At 57.8% G+C, this 15,413-nt stretch overlaps 2 protein-coding genes across 5 annotated transcripts; one reads left to right on the top strand and one right to left on the bottom strand.

The window, feature by feature from the left end:
• The first annotated feature begins 874 nt into the window (after window positions 1–874).
• Window positions 875–12,152, top strand: MICAL1 (microtubule associated monooxygenase, calponin and LIM domain containing 1). Of its 4 annotated transcripts, none has more exons than XM_012753195.3 (25): window positions 875–1,072; window positions 2,577–2,896; window positions 2,991–3,198; window positions 3,440–3,544; window positions 3,867–3,971; window positions 4,081–4,236; window positions 4,807–4,907; window positions 5,604–5,861; window positions 6,100–6,215; window positions 6,408–6,534; window positions 6,709–6,790; window positions 7,306–7,453; window positions 8,085–8,275; window positions 8,429–8,517; window positions 8,620–8,673; window positions 8,924–9,007; window positions 9,134–9,290; window positions 9,593–9,669; window positions 9,967–10,243; window positions 10,375–10,481; window positions 10,751–10,864; window positions 10,991–11,084; window positions 11,329–11,428; window positions 11,526–11,599; window positions 11,939–12,152. In XM_012753195.3, the coding sequence occupies exons 2-25, from the start codon at window positions 2,639–2,641 to the stop codon at window positions 12,085–12,087; spliced, it is 3,231 nt and encodes a 1,076-aa protein (XP_012608649.1). In that variant the 5' UTR covers window positions 875–1,072; window positions 2,577–2,638; the 3' UTR covers window positions 12,088–12,152. The 4 variants fall into 4 exon arrangements, with proteins under 4 accessions (XP_012608649.1, XP_012608652.1, XP_012608646.2 ...); XM_012753198.3 differs by having other exon boundaries at window positions 2,580–2,896; XM_012753192.3 differs by lacking the exon at window positions 875–1,072 and having other exon boundaries at window positions 8,632–8,673.
• A 142-nt stretch (window positions 12,153–12,294) lies between these two features.
• SMPD2 (sphingomyelin phosphodiesterase 2) lies at window positions 12,295–15,401 on the bottom strand. The gene is made up of 10 exons (XM_012753206.3): window positions 15,064–15,401; window positions 14,767–14,863; window positions 14,573–14,649; window positions 14,120–14,213; window positions 13,883–13,972; window positions 13,591–13,673; window positions 13,330–13,462; window positions 13,132–13,236; window positions 12,791–12,944; window positions 12,295–12,698 (listed from the first exon to the last, which is right to left on the bottom strand). The coding sequence occupies exons 1-10, from the start codon at window positions 15,111–15,113 to the stop codon at window positions 12,310–12,312; spliced, it is 1,272 nt and encodes a 423-aa protein (XP_012608660.1). The 5' UTR covers window positions 15,114–15,401; the 3' UTR covers window positions 12,295–12,309.
• Window positions 15,402–15,413: the final 12 nt, after the last annotated feature.

The raw sequence follows: 15,413 nt of genomic DNA on the forward strand, positions 1-15,413 counted from the left end.
GTGGTGGAGCCCAGAACAGACCTGGGCCAGGGTGCCAGCTCTGCACTTGCTGTGGACAGGTAACGAACCTTTGTGACTCTGTTTCCTTTCTGGTAAATGGTACTGTTGTGAACACTAAGGTGATACTCTTGAGTAGTATGACGCTCAATGAAGGCAAATTTGGTTAATATTAACTATCTGAATGACCCTGGACGATTCCCTTCACTTTAGGTGCTGTTTCCTTACGAGACCTATGAGGAAGTCGATCCTGAAGGTCTCCTGAAGCCCTTTTCAGCACTGACAGTTCCGTGGGTCCTCACTGTAAGGCATTCTTGAACACGAGGGGCTTGCGACTCTTCCACACACCCCTCCCATTTCCCCCTCTCTTAGTAGTAGTCTAAATACCCCCACCCCATCCCCTTGCCCCCTCACTTCTCACACCCATTTGGAAGTCGCAGACTGCGGAGCTCCCAAGACTTGAATCCGCGCCATTTGCCCTTGGCCCCGGTCTAAGGGCAGAGCAGTCGCCGGGGAGGCGACCCGGCGCTTGGATCCATCCTGGGGCGCTCCGGCGAGAGATGAAGAGAACGCAGACATTCCGGCGCCACCCTCGGACCCGCCAGCTTCTCCCAACTCCCTGCCAAGCCGGGCGCCCTCTCGCCCGGCGCTCGGAGGCCCCCGAGTTGGTGCCGCGCCGTGGAGAGTGGTCCTCGCCCGGCCCGCGGGTGCGCGCTGAGGCACCCCGCGCCCCTGGCGCTCCGGCTCCGAGGTCCCCACGCCCGACCCGCTCGGAGGCCCCCAAGCGGAACGGGTGTCTGCAGCGCCACGCCCTAGAGCGCCACCCTGCAGGCGTGGGCGGGCCCGGGACTGTCCCTAGCGGGGGGAGATCGCCGGGTAATGACATGCTAATGAAGAGCGAATAAATCCTCAGCTGGGCCCTGCGCCCCGAGCCTAAGCCCACACCCCGCGGGACTCCCGAGCCGGGCGCACGCGGCAGGCCGCCCCGCATCCCGGCTTGCGCTCGGCGCCTCCCCCGCCCTCACTGGTGGCCCGCCCGGCAGGAAGCGGTGCCTCCCGGCCCCGGAGCCGCCCGGTAAGTCGTGCAGCTGAGCCAGCTGTGCGCCCCGCTGCCGGCCCGGGCCGGGGAAGGGTGGAGGTCCGGGCGCGCGGGCGCTTCCGGGAAAATGAGGCTCCGGGCGTCCGGGAACCACGCTTGACCGGTCCGGCCGGTATCCCCTGCGCCCCGCCCTGCTCAGCCCCTCTCCAGACTTTTCCGTCCCGAGTGTTGGGTGACTCCCACCCGCCGCCAGTGCTCCAGCTCCCTCTCCATCCTTTCAGACCGCCCCATCCCTCGCACATCCTTTGTTCTGGCGCTTCCAGGCTGGGTCGCCCCTTTCTCTCCCTTCACCGAGGTCTTCCTCCTTCCACACCCCACCCCCACCGCCACCCCAAGAGGAACCTTCGCCCTTTCTTAAGTTCGGTCCGCCCTCATCCCGTAGCAGACGGCTTTAGTCTCCTGCCTCTGTGCGGCCAGCTGGGAACGGCGGGGCAGCTGGGGCCGGGGGTCTCGGAGAGCCCCAGGGGCCTGTGCCCTTTGCTGCCACCACCCCTCCTAACTGCCATGGGCAGCCGCATCCTTCATACCCTCTGATCCCTTCCGGTCCCAGCGTGAGAAAGCCCCTCCGACGTCCCTCAAGTGGCGTGGGGGCCGGAGCGAAGGAGGTGGGGACAAGAGCGGCCTTGTGTCCGGAGATTCCTGGGAGGGCGCGCAGCGGGCGGGGCGGGGTGGGGTGTTGATAGGGAGGCTGGGAGGGGCAGAGCAGCTGCTGTGGCCCCCCACTCTTCCCAAGGCCCCCTGGAGCAGGGCAAGTTCACAGCGGAAGTGTTTTGACCACAGTGAGTCAGAAATAGACCCGGGCCTTTGCTACCCAGTCAAGTTGCAACATCTCTGGCTGCTTGCTGAAGTAGTTTGGTGGTGGGAAGTGGAACCTCCCTAGGCTGAGGCTGTCTTCCCTCGCGTCAGGAGGCTAGCACGAGTGCTGAGGAGGAAAATTTTGCCCTTGGCACGAGACACATCCCACACCCAGCATGGCACTGAGGCCATCGAGGGGCACCCAGCGTTGGGAGGTGTGGGGTGAGATGGGGCAGTATGTGTGCCCAGCGGCTGGGGTTGTGGGAATTACCTATTTCTGTCTACACGGAAAGGAAGCCTTCCTCCTGCCTTCACCGCTTCTGAAAAAGTCCCCTACGCACTACTTCCAGAACCTGGGGAAGGCAGGCTAAGAATTCCTGCCCCAGGGCTTGGAGATCCTTGGACAGGGAGGCCGAGCTGGAGACTGCCAGGGCTTCTCATATGCCCTGTGTGCCCAGGACTACTGATATTTCATTTCCAAATTTGGTAAATTTCACTTGGAGTGGACAGGATAGCATCTGTCTCTGGAGCACACAGGGCAGGGGAGTGGGCTGGAGGGAGGAGTGGAGCCAATCAGGGGTGGGCCTGGAGCTCCCTGGGGACACAAGCCTGCTCTCTTTTCCTCCTCTTCTTTTTCCCTTCCTCCTTTCTCCAGCCTCCACCCCTTCTCTTCCCTCTTTTCTAGCAGCCACTGCCTCTGCCCAGCTGTCCAGCTGCTCCCCTCCCTGGGAGCCCCAGGAGACCGCCATGGCTTCACCCCCCTCCACGAACCCAGCGCACGCCCACTTTGAGAGCTTCCTGCAGGCCCAGCTGTGCCAGGACGTGCTAAACAGCTTCCAGGGACTATGTGGGGTCCTGGGGCTGGAGCCCGGTGGGGGGCTGCCCCAGTACCACAAGATCAAGGCTCAACTCAACTACTGGAGTGCGAAGTCACTGTGGGCCAAGCTGGACAAGCGAGCAGGCCAGCCTGTCTACCAGCAGGGCCGGGCCTGCACCAGCACCAAGGTGGACATGCGGTGCCTGAGATGGGGTATGGGGAATGGGGGAGCCAGAGGAGGGGGACGGGATGCCATACCCCCACCACCCTGTGTGTTCACAGTGCCTGGTGGTGGGTGCTGGACCTTGCGGGCTGCGGGCAGCTGTGGAGCTGGCACTGCTGGGGGCCCGTGTGGTACTGGTGGAAAAGCGCACCAAGTTCTCTCGCCACAACGTGCTCCACCTCTGGCCCTTCACCATCCATGACCTGAGGGCACTTGGTGCCAAGAAGTTCTATGGACGCTTCTGCACTGGCACCCTGGACCACATCAGTGAGCACCACGTGGTGGCCTGGAGGGGCGGGTGAGCCTGACCCTAGAGGCAGGCCAGTGGGGTGAGTGGGCAAGATTCACGTCAGCCAGGTGACCTTGAGGACTCAGGTCCCTCATCTGTAAAGCTGGCAGTTGATCTGAGTGATCTCTAAGATCTTTTCCAGCTCTGACCAGGTGCACCTGGTGCTTGGGGAGGCTATGCAGCCCTGGGTTCCCTGTTCTAATGTCCTCTTCCTTCTAGGCATCCGGCAGCTCCAGCTGCTTCTGCTGAAGGTGGCATTACTGCTGGGGGTGGAAATTCACTGGGGTGTCACTTTTACTGGCCTCCAGCCCCCTCCCAGAAAGGGTAAGTCCTTCTATGCTCCCAGGAATCCCCACCCACCAAGCAGATCTTGGCCAGCGCCTGGGAAAGGGTGGGGCTGGGAGTCAGCTGATAATCCTTTACTAATAGTGCAGCCTTGGGCAAACCACTCTGAGCCTCAAGTTGAACATTTGCCTTTACCTGCTTTTCATGGTGTGAAGGTGTAATCTGATAGACAATGTTTCATTGCTTTCTAAACTACAGAGTGCTTAACACATTGATTTTAGTTATTTCAGTGGTTTGTCCTGGGAGTGTAGGGGCCCCTCTGACTTCTACACCTTTGTGCCTCTCATGACCCCCTCCTCAGGGAGTGGCTGGAGTGCCCAGCTCCAGCCCAACCCCCCTGCCCAGCTGGCCAACTATGAATTCGATGTCCTCATCTCGGCTGCAGGCGGTAAATTCATCCCTGAAGGTGAGTGATCCCTTCCCTCAAAGAAGCCAGCATGTTTGGCTCCTACTGGGCCTTTCTAGGCTGTTATACCCCTCTTCTCCTGCCACTACCCATCTACTCCCACCTCTAGGCTTCAAAGTTCGAGAAATGCGAGGCAAGTTGGCTATTGGCATCACAGTCAACTTTGTGAACAGGCGCACCGTGGAGGAGACGCAGGTGCCAGAGATCAGCGGCGTGGCCAGGATCTACAACCAGAGCTTCTTCCAGAGCCTGCTCAAAGCCACAGGTCAGGACCTCCTCTTGCTGGGTTTCCCCTCCCCCTTCCTGACTGTGGGCTGGCTGCCACTTCTCCTGTCTAGACCGGCCCTCAGTGCAGGGAATCTCAGCTTTCCCATCTTTGTGATCTCAGCAGCAAAGAAAGAACCTCTCCCCCCAGGGATTAAGCAGGCCCAGCCCCACTTGGCCACTAAGCATGAAAAGTCCTGTAAATCTCTTACAAAATGCATTTTGCTTTGTGCTTCTTTATGATATACTATAAAAATAACGTATATTGAAAACAAAACAAACTTCAAAAAGATAGCCAGTGTTTGCTTTGGCTTTACACTGCTATGTGACCATGTGGTGCAGGTCTCCCAGCTGCCATCCCACCCATGTTTCCCTCTTTGCTCCAAGCTCTCAGGCCTCCTGGGCCTCAGATGGTCCTTTGTGCCACCAGGACTTGCAGGGTTCTGTGTGTGGAGCACTCACTGCAGTCTAAGCTGGGGATCTCAGATGTCAGGCTACAGAAGGGGTGTTTGCAGAGGGGATGCATAATCTGGAGGAGGCATATCTCCTGTCCCCTGCCTTGTTCCCCCAGGCATCGATCTAGAAAACATCGTGTACTACAAGGATGACACCCACTATTTTGTGATGACAGCCAAGAAGCAGTGCCTGCTGCGGCTGGGAGTGCTGCGTCAGGTGGGGCCCAGGCCCAGGCTAGGAGAGTATGGACAGTGGGCACCGGGAGGTAGAGGCCAGGCCTGGGTGGAGGGGGGCCCCCATCTCCCCTGGCATTAACTCCACCCCTGCAAGCTCTTCACCCCTGGGATTTTCATGGCAACAGGAATCATATTCTGGGCTAAACACATTATACCAGCCACAGTACTACAAATGTAAGTCCATGAGGGCAGAGATTTTTGTCTCTGTTTTTGCTTGCTGCTAATTCCTGGTGCCTAGAATGGTGCCTAATATGTAGTAAGCACCCAATGTGTATTTGCTGAATGAATGAACTAGTTGAGCGTCTACTCTGTGCTAGGTACTGTGTTGAGAGCTAAATTTGCATTTTCTCATCTAGTTCTTATGAGTACCTTGGTGAATTAGATGTGTTGTCTCTAAATGATGGACAAAAAATTCAGTGGCAAGTGACAGTAATGATATTTGGCTTCATGGGCAGAGCAGAGCCTGGGCCCCCCAGCAGCAGAGGAGGTGTTAAGGAAGCGGCTTTGAGAATTCCAGGCCATTGGAATTCTAGTCCCAGCTCAGCCTTCAACTGCTGTGCAGTCTAGGGCAGCCCCCTCCCTCTCTGGGCCTCAGTATGTGCACCTTCTACACCCAAGGGCATGGGACTGGTACACCGGCCCTGCTCTCAGAGGTTCTGATCTGTTGGCCATGTAGGACTGGCCGGAGACTGATCGGCTGCTGGGCAGTGCCAATGTAGAGCCTGAAGCTCTGCAGCGCTTTGCCCGGGCAGCTGCTGACTTCGCCACCCACGGCAAGCTGGGAAAACTAGAGTTCGCCCGGGATGCCCACGGGCAGCCTGACGTCTCTGCCTTTGACTTCACAAGCATGATGCGGGCAGAAAGTTCTGCTCGCGTGCAAGAGAAGCATGGCGCCCGCCTGCTGCTGGAACTGGTGGGGGACTGCCTGGTGGAGGTGAGGTGTTCAGGAGACATGAGGGTTTCACGGCTGGGGGAGGAAGCCGCCTAATAGGGAGGAGGGGATAAAAAAATGTCTGCTTGTTGAGGGGGAAGGGCTAAGGGCTGCTTGGTGGAGGTGAGAGGCTGCCTGGTACGGAGATGGGCCCCTGTGCAATGACCTTAGGGGGCATCTGGGCTTGATATGCTCCTGTTGGCTTCTCCCTGAGCAGTTTCCTGTTCCTCTGACTCTGCAGCCCTTCTGGCCCCTGGGCACAGGAGTGGCCCGGGGCTTCCTGGCAGCCTTTGATGCAGCCTGGATGGTGAAGCGATGGGCAGAGGGCGCTGGGCCCCTAGAGGTGTTGGCCGAACGGTAAGGCCTGAGTCACGGGTGTGGGTAGGGCGGGATATGGGACAAGGGTCAGGAAGAGGGGTAGGAGTGCAGGGTGAATAGATGGGGGCATGGACAAGAGAGAATAAAAGAAAGGCCTGGCAGTTCCTGAGGGGTAGGTGCTGACAGGTACCCTCCAACTCATGGCCATGTCCCCTACCCTCACCCCCTCAGTGAAAGCCTGTACCAGCTTCTGTCACAGACATCCCCAGAAAACATGCATCGCAATGTGGCCCAGTATGGGTTGGACCCAGCCACCCGCTACCCCAACCTGAACCTCCGGGCTGTGACCCCCAATCAGGTCAGACCCCTGGCACCCCCATGGACTTCCCAAGACAGCCCACTTCCCCCAGGTCAGGCCTTCCCTGCACAGCCACTACCCATTGGGGTCAGTCCTACCCCCGGCAGACCCTCCATGCTGGGATTGAGGGGCTGCGTGGTCAGCCTGCTTGAGACCTGAGAGGGACTGCCTTAGGTACGAGACCTGTATGATGTGCTGGCCAAGGAGCCTGTGCGCAAGAAGAGTGACAAGATAGACGCAGGGACACTGGCCACTGGTGAGCAAGCTTTCCTCCAGGGGGGTGGCCAAAATATCTACCAACCTGTGGGGCCCAGGAAGCACTCATAAGAGCAGCTGCGGCCTCAGGGCAGCTGTAACCTCAGGATGGGAGCACTCACTACTGGGACAGTGGAGGCTTTGGGGCCTCCTGGAGGGGTGCAGGGGCAGGGGGCACCAGCAGCAGCTGTTTGTGGGTCCGAGTGGATGTGTTTCAGTATCTGAACCACTGCTGCTGCAGCAGCAGTACTGCCAACCCCTTCCTGCCCTGCAACCCCCATACCGCCTTTCCTGACTGGCTGTCCTGTGTGTGGCTAGTAGTGATTTCACTTTATTCATCCCTCCATGTTATTCCAAAAAGGGATTTTTGAAAATGAAAGCACTAGGATGCAGGTGCTGACAGTGAGCTTTGGGCTGGTGCCCTGACTCCTCCTCCCAGACAAACCCCCACACCCAGCAGCTGGGCTCCCTGTGAGCCAGGGGGAGGCCTCAGGCACAGCACACCTTCTCTCCCAGGGTCGGCGGGCACCCAAGAGGAGCTGCTCCGCTGGTGCCAGGAGCAGACAGCTGGGTACCCAGGAGTCCATGTCACTGACCTGTCTTCCTCCTGGGCTGACGGGCTCGCTCTGTGTGCCCTGGTGCACCGGCTGCAGCCCAGCCTGCTGTGAGTTTGGGACCTGCATGGGGTCGCTGGCAGACTATACTCTCACTCATGCCCCTGCCCCTCTCTCTGTGTCATGGTGGGGAGATCGCTGTGCAGGACTTAGCACATCCAATTGAGTCCTAGCTCCACCACTTCTGCCTGTCACTTCGCTCCCCCTAGAAACAATAATTCCTGCCTGACTTTGCCCCAGAGTCTTGTGAGAATCTAATGCATTCTGATAGGGAAGAGCTTCGGGAATGTAGCAGGGGTCCTCAAACTTTTTAGACAGGGGGCCAGTTCACTGTCCCTCAGACCGTTTGAGAGTGAGCACTGTGGGCCCGGGATGAGTCAGCTGCTAAGGACAAGCAATGGCGGCAACACACCTGGAGGGCCGGATAAATGTGCTAGGTGGGCTGCATGTGGCCCACAGGCTGTAGTTTGAGGACACCTGATGTAGAGGGTTTCCAAGCAGAAGCAGTGGTCATTGGGGTGGGGGGTAGCAGAGGCAACAAACAGACTTTCATGCCTCTTTCTGCCTGTGGGACCCCTGCCCCTGCTTGCCATCTTCCCCTCCTGCTGTCCCCATCTATTATCCTCCCCTCAGTGGGCCAGGTTCTTGTTTCCCATTGGCTTCTCTCCATGATTCCCCCAGGGAACCCTCAGACCTGCAGGGGATGAGGGCTCTGGAAGCCACTGCTTGGGCACTGAAGGTGGCAGAGCACGAGCTGGGCATCACGCCAGTGGTATCTGCACAGGCAGTGGTGTCAGGGAGTGACCCACTGGGCCTTATTGCCTACCTCAGCCACTTCCACAGTGCCTTCAAGACTACAACCCACAGCCCAGGTGACCTGGGGGGTGGGCATGTGGGTCAGGGGTGGGGAGGGGAGTGTGTGTGTGTGTGAGAGAGGAAGGTGTCCTCTGAGGGCCAGCCTGGGAAAAGTGTCTGTTCTGGGAGTACAATATTGGCCCCCCCACCTACCCTGACTCTCCCTGCAGGCCCTGCCACCCAAGCCTCTCCAGGGACCTCCAGTGCTGTATTGTTCCTTGGCAAACTTCAGAGGACCCTGCAACGGACTCGGGCCAAGGTGGAGAGTCTGGGCAGGGGGTGCCCAGTGGAGGTCCCAGGGGTGATTCAGAAAGGGGGTTGGGGGGACTGGTGGCTCAAAGCCTCATGCTCAGAGTTGTAGGACTTGTTGCAGGAAAATGGGGAGGATGCTGGTGGCAAGAAACCTCGCTTGGAGGTAAATAAGGCAAGGGCCGGACAGTCCCCTCTGCTCATTCTCTTCCACTTCTTCCCCTTCCCTGGGTACTATCTTCCCTGTGTCCTGCCCCCCATGTCCTGCTCCCCACCCCAGGTCCTGTAATCCCCCATCTGCCTCTCTGCCCAGGCTTCCTCATCTTCCCTCCAGCCCTTTCTATGCATCTGCACACATCCACTCCTATCTGATCCTACCCCTCCACCCTCCCAGCCTGAGCACTTAACCTTCTTAGGTAGAGGCTGAGACACCAAGTACTGGGGAACCACTTGTCCCTGAGCCTGGAGCACCCTTGACACCCCCGTCTCAACACCAGGAGGTAAGAGCCAGGGCTCTGTCTGTGGACAGAGGCCTGGGGAGGGCAGGGAAGAGGAGTATAAGGAAGGGAAGAACTTTGCAGCTGGCTTTGGCTGTACTAACCCTGTGTCCTGGGGCATTCATGCAGGCTGGTGCTGGGGACCTGTGTGCACTTTGTGGGGAACACCTCTATATCCTAGAACGCCTCTGTGCCGATGGCTATTTCTTCCATCGGAGCTGCTTCCGTTGCCATACCTGTGAGGCCACACTATGGCCAAGTGGCTATGGGCGGCACCCAGGAGATGGTGAGTGAGCCTGGGAGACCTCTAGAGAGACTTTGGGCCTGGCCCTGTCTGGGGGACAAGGAGCTTGATGGGAGAGGACAGGGTGCTAGGCACAAGGTGGAAATGGGTTCAAGATGGCACTTTCTTCCCCTGAGCTCAGGCTCTTCTGTCCCCTCCAAAGCTCCAGATGAGAGGTTCTAAGGAACCAGGAGGCTGGCAGAAATTACCTGCAAACCCAAGTTGAGTTGACCCCACCTTCCTTGATTGTGTGGGCATTGGGCTGCCTATACCTGATGCCTCTTTCCCCTCTCCACCCTTCCCAGGACATTTCTACTGCCTCCAGCACCTGCCCCAGCCAGACCACAAAGAGGATGTCAGGGACGGAGGCCCTGGGAGTCCGGTAAAAACTGTGAAAGTGTGTGTGTGTTGGGGCATGGGCAGAGGAGAGGGGTCTCTCCAGCCCAGCACACTGCTGGGGGTAACTGAATGTTGCCCTCCACTAGAATGTAAGCCCCACGAAAGCAGGGGGGATATCTGTTTTACTCTTGTTTTATCTAAAACACCCGGAACACTGCCTGACACTGCTCAGTAAATGGTGCTAAGTGAATGAGTGCCATGACCCACAGTTTTTCCAAAGGAGTGGCCTCAACCCCACATTCGGCAGGTCACTGACCGGACCACATGGTGGCTTTTCCAGGAGCTTCCTACACGAGGTGAGATTAATATGCCACCAGGCCCCTCAACTCGCAGAGCGTCGAAGGAGGGGGCCAGTCCTGTTCCAAGCCCCAGCCAGCCCACCCGTCGGTTGATCCACCTCCCCAGCCCGGAACGCCAGCGGTTGTCCTCCCTCAACCTTACCCCTGATGAGGAAATGGAGCCGCCACCTAAGCCTCCCCGCAGCTGCTCTGCCTTGGCCCGCCAGGCCCTGGAGGGCAGCTTTGTGGGTTTGGGCATGCCAGTCCAGGCAGCTCAAGGTAACTGCTCTCCCCAGTTACTGACTCGGGGTGGGGATGGGGCAGAATGGGGATTCCTGCAAGGGGAATTCTGGGGAATAGAAAGGTAAGTTGTGGGTATCTCATGCCCTGTCTGCTTCTCCCCGGCTCAGTTCTTGTGGCCATGGAGGAGGAAGAAGAGAGGAGGGGAGAAGAAGAAGAAGAAGAGGAAGAAGAGGAAGGGGAGGAAGATATGCCTTTGGACTCAGACATGGAACAGGTGAGTGGGTGGAACGTGGCCACCTACTGTCCCAACCAGCACACATCCACTAAATACTCTCCACCCCCCACAGGAGGAACCCACACCACACTTCATTCTCTGCGCCCTTCTCTCAACCTGATTTTCTTGTCTCTAAGCTTCCATCTTTTCTACCAGAACTTACCTCACTTTCAGCCCAGGTTCTTACCTGCCTTTCCAAACAGAGCTTCTGCCACTTCTATCCACCAGGGGGGCCAGGCCCTATGGCTAACTGCCTGACCCTCCCATAGGCCCTGCTGACCTTGGCCAAGTCCTCAGGCACTATGAATAAGTACCCAACATGGCGTCGGACTCTGCTGCGCCGTGCTAAGGAAGAGGAGATGAAGAGGTTCCGCAAGGCCCAGGTGAGGCCCTGGGGTTCCTAGAAGTTCTGATGGGGTCTGAGTTCTGAGACTGGATGCAGAGCTCCTCCAGTGCTCTGTTCTTGAGCAGTCCAGGGATTCCTGGGTCTCCTGTCTTGTACTCCTCAGGCCATCCAGCGACGACTAAATGAGATTGAGGCTGCCCTGAGGGAACTGGAGGCTGAGGGCATGAAGCTGGAGCAGGCTCTGAGGAGCCAGAGCAGTGAGTGAAGATGGAGGGACGAGCTAGGACACCCCTCTGTCTCCTAGCACTGTGTTTAGCCCCCAGCCATCCCTCAAACCAGCAGGCTATGGCCCACAGCAGGCCCAATGGCTGTGCCACATAGCTCTCTGACACTCACACCCATAACACCCTTCTTTCCCTGGATCCTGTCACCCCTAAGCCCATGACTCCTGTGACCCTGGCTAGAGGCCTCCTGACCACCCCCTACCCATCTTCTTATCAGGTTCCCCAGAACAGCAAAAGGAACTGTGGGTAGAACAGCTGCTACAGCTTGTTCAAAAGAAAAACAGCTTGGTGGCTGAGGAGGCTGAGCTCATGATCACGTAAGGAGTGGGGAATGGTGGCAGTGACTCCAGAGCCAGGCCCCAGCCCCTTGAGTATCCTGAACAGGTGTGCCTCTTCAATCCCTGACCTCCACAGGGTACAGGAGCTGAACCTGGAGGAGAAGCAGTGGCAGCTGGACCAGGAGCTACGCAGCTACATGAACCGAGAAGGTAGGTGTGATGAGGGGAGAGGCAGACATATGCCACAGCTGGTGCCGCACAAGTCTCACGATCTCAGATACTGATCAAGCAATGTCGATGGGGCTCCAAAGCCCTACTCCTTTCAGTTCAATGAGAGCTGCACAATGGGCTTTTATAAAAGATTTGCTTCAAAAACGGCGCTGCTTCTAGATAATGCCAGAAAACCACTGGTATTGACAAAGCACCTAATTTTGCAGATTAAGAAACAGATTAAGACTTTTTGTAGAAATCACACAGGCTGGGATTAGGTTGTGCCTCTCCTGCCTCCCTGCCCAGTTCCCTGTTCTCTGTTTTATCTCCTCCCTTCAGAAACCCTAAAGACAGCTGCCGATCAGCAGGCTGAGAACCAGGTCCTGAGGAAACTGGTGGAGGTGGTGAACCAGCGAGATGCCCTCATTCGCTTCCAGGAAGAGCGCAGGCTCAGTGAGCTGGCCTTGGGGACGGGGGCCCAGGGCTAGAAGAGGATGGGCTGCCTAGGAAAGAGCCTCACTGTTCACAATTAAAATGTTTCTGTCATAAACAAGGCTCAGGTTGTCTGTAGGTGTGAAGTGGGAGGTGTGCAGGGAAGGCAAAAGACACGTAGGACTTTAAGATCTAAAGTGTGATGATCACACTGACCTTTGGCTCCCATCACTGTCTCTACGTAAAGGAAAAAGGCAGAGCCGTTAAAGAGTCAAGCTTTATTGTTCCTCCGCTCTGTCCCCCTCTTGCTGCTCTAGGAGTGGGGCTGGCTGAGGCTCTAGCTCCAGATCTCGGGCTTCCCTTGCCCTTCCTAGCGCATGCTGGAGCTCAGCTTGGGCTCTATATAAGCCCTTGGCCTCCTGCATGTGGAAGAGATAGACTGCACCTCCCCCCAGCACCAGTCCTACACTGGGGGTCCAGAGCAGTATGGCAGCTTCCCAGGCCCCTCCTCTGGCTGCCAGGATACACAGCAATGCCAGGAGAAGCAGCCCCAGACCAATCACATAGCCACTGAAGGTCGCCCACCAGCGAGCTTGAGCCATGCCCAGACCCAGCTCTGTCCAGGCCTCCCTTAGCACACTGATCAACGGTGACCTCTCTGCTGGTCCTAGAAGAAGGCAGGGCAGGGGGGCACCAGATGGTCAGGGGGGGGCTGCTTGAGGTGGGGAAGGACCAAGGGAAAGGGTGGGGGCGACTTACTTTGGATAGGGCTTGGGTTTTGCTCTGGGGGGCTGTGCCTCACATACAGAGTAGCCATCAGGGCCTCATGATCAGAGAAGGGGGTGCCTCTGTGAGGGTCATGGCCTGTAGTGGTTTCCAGAGTCTTACAGGAGATGTAGAATCCAGAAACTGCCTAAGAAAAGTAAGGGTCAGAGAGCAGCTTATATATGAGGGCCTTTTTGCAGAGAACCAGCTCCCAGCTATCCCATTCTCTGGCTATCAGTGATGGCCCAAGGCTAGACTAATGAACAAAGGATTGGCACAGGCTGGTGACAGATGAGACACAGTTGGTGAAGGCATGTTAGGGGGAGGAGGCTGACCTTATAAAGCACATAGTCAATGCGAATGCCAAAGGGAAAAGGCTCCAGCTCCTGCTGGGTGACGTAGCAGTTCTGGGGTATCATTGTATTGCCTTCTTCAGAGCCCTAAGGGAACAGTTGAGTCCTGGTAGGATGCCTGGAAGGTCAAGGGGGAGAATCTGGGGATGCCAGTGGGGAGATAATCAGGCAGGTCCTCACCTTGAAGTCCCGGGTCTCGAGGTAGGCATCATGTAGCCCAGTCCACTCCTTAAGCAGGCAGCAGCCCAGGTCTTCCTGGTGCATGTTGAGGTCCCCACACAACAGAACCACATCTGCCTTCTTGGATGTGTGGCTGGGGGAGCCAGGTTGGTAAGACAAGAATTCTTCCCTTGCCAGGCTCTGCCCTATAAACAGGGCCTTGGCCACCCCTCAGCCCCTGGACCCCAACCCACTTCCCCTGTCAAGCCCAGGCTCACACACTGGATGAACTGGGCCAGTTCCCAAGCTTGGGCCACACGATGTGCTAGGTAGATGTCCTTTTGTCGATTGTACTCGGCATGGAGCTGAACAGAATAGACGAGATTATAGCAGATAAGACTGAGAGTCCCAGAGGGCAGGTCTAAATCAAGCTTGTGTCTGTCACTTGGCACAGTGTTCAGTATAGAATGAGTGGACCTTAGGAGATCCTGCCCCACACCTCACGCAGGCCCAGTCAGCAGAACTAGAGTACCATCCCTGCGTCCCAGCCCTAAGCACTGCTGGCTTCACTCACGTGGGTCACGTAGACATTGAGCACCAGTCCGCTTAGATGGAGCACCAGCAGCCCCACGGCTTTCCCACAGAACCAGTCACCATGATGGATCTGCAGGCAGGAGGAGGCAGGAACTTAGGACACAGCCACCCTCTTTCTGCCCATCCCTGCAGCCCTAGGAGGGTTTTGCCTCCTCTACCTTGTGTTGGAGAAGGGAGGTGGAGAAGGGAGGTAGCAGAGGTCAGAGGTCACACTTACCATGTAGGGGTAGCCATTGAGGGAGTAGACGTGCTGGGTAAGTTCCTGGATTGGGTGTTTGGAGAAGACACAGAGGCCACTGCCAATGACTCCGCTGAAAGCCAAGCCCTGCTTAATAACCAGAAAAGCAGGGAGAGACACCCAGCCCTCTTCCCCTCCCTTGTCTTTCAGCTCTGATCAGCTACTTTTTTCTTTCGCTACTGCTAGGACCAGCCCCAGAGCAAAGGCAGCAACCTTTGTGTAGGAGGATGATGGGGCAACCTGATAAGAAGGCTGACGAGATAGGGAAGATCCCCAATGATCTTCATCTTCCTGGTTCCCCCTCTCTTTACCCACACCCAGAGGGAGAAAAAGCTGGGGAGAGGGAGCAGGGTGCAGGCAGGATAGGTAAGGGCCGGCAGAGCCAAGATCCCCCAGGTCTGAGAACAGGTTTCAGGCCAGCGGGCTTCTCACCTCCTGAAGTAGTGTGCAGCCCGGTAAGTGGGCGACAGCTTCTGTCTCAGGTACTGGAAATCCTGCTCACTCCACACCTGAGGGAAGGAGTGAGGATGTCTGCTTGGCTTTTTCCCCAGGAGGAAGGTCTTCTCTTGTGCCCCCAGCTGCCCTTCTCCCAGCCTGGGTTCCGCACGAGTGCCCCACAACCTCACCTCCTCCAGGAGAGCCAGGTCGAAGCTCTCCACGTTCAGAAAGTCTCCCAGGCGCTTCATGCGGTCCGCCCGGTGCTTGCTCAGATAGGGAATGCCCCTAAGGAAGGGGGGGACGGGACCAGGGAAGCTGACTGCTGGCACCTCCGGAGCTGAGGCCAGAAGTGGGCTTTGGAGGTTTGGGTTCCCCCTGCACTCGACATCATAGGGCAGGATAGGGCCGTGGCCCGGCTGTGAGGAAGCCTGTGTGGCTGCGAATGGGAAGGTGGCCCCAAGGCCACACTCCGCGGACACACTCACCAGCAGTTGAGGTTGAAGACCTTCAGCCGCAAAGAGAAGTTGGGCTTCATGGCGGGGGCGCTCCAGGGACGCAGGACAGCTCGGCCTCCCCGGCTACAGCCAGGAAGAGGAGGAGGGCGGGCCGGCGGCTCCTCCTCCCCGAGCGGCGCGCACAGGTGGTCTGCCCCGCCCCCGCGCTGCCAGGAAGGTCGCGGTCCCCAGGCCCGCGCGGCTCAGACCCCGCCTGACCCCCGCGTTACCCCGGCAACCGGCCAGCCGGCCCGGATCCGGCTGCCCGCCAATCCGGAAAAGCGATCCGCTGCGAAATCCGGGCGCCGACGGGTCGGCAAGGGGCGCGCGCGGGGGCTTTG

This window comes from Microcebus murinus, chromosome 5 (genome assembly GCF_040939455.1).
Source record: "Microcebus murinus isolate Inina chromosome 5, M.murinus_Inina_mat1.0, whole genome shotgun sequence".
In the NCBI taxonomy this organism is placed as follows: domain Eukaryota; kingdom Metazoa; phylum Chordata; class Mammalia; order Primates; family Cheirogaleidae; genus Microcebus; species Microcebus murinus.

Coding starts and splice junctions, on each gene's coding strand:
- MICAL1 (XM_012753195.3), top strand. CDS start 2,639: ATGGCTTCACCCCCCTCCACGAACCCAGCGCACGCCCACTTTGAGAGC. Junction 8,276..8,428: donor GACTACAACCCACAGCCCAG/GTGACCTGGGGG, acceptor CTCTCCCTGCAG/GCCCTGCCACCCAAGCCTCT. Junction 11,600..11,938: donor CAGCTACATGAACCGAGAAG/GTAGGTGTGATG, acceptor TCCTCCCTTCAG/AAACCCTAAAGACAGCTGCC.
- SMPD2 (XM_012753206.3), bottom strand. CDS start 15,113: ATGAAGCCCAACTTCTCTTTGCGGCTGAAGGTCTTCAACCTCAACTGC. Junction 14,214..14,572: donor GCTGCACACTACTTCAGGAG/GTGAGAAGCCCG, acceptor CTTGGCTTTCAG/CGGAGTCATTGGCAGTGGCC. Junction 13,463..13,590: donor GAACTGGCCCAGTTCATCCA/GTGTGTGAGCCT, acceptor TGGCTCCCCCAG/CCACACATCCAAGAAGGCAG.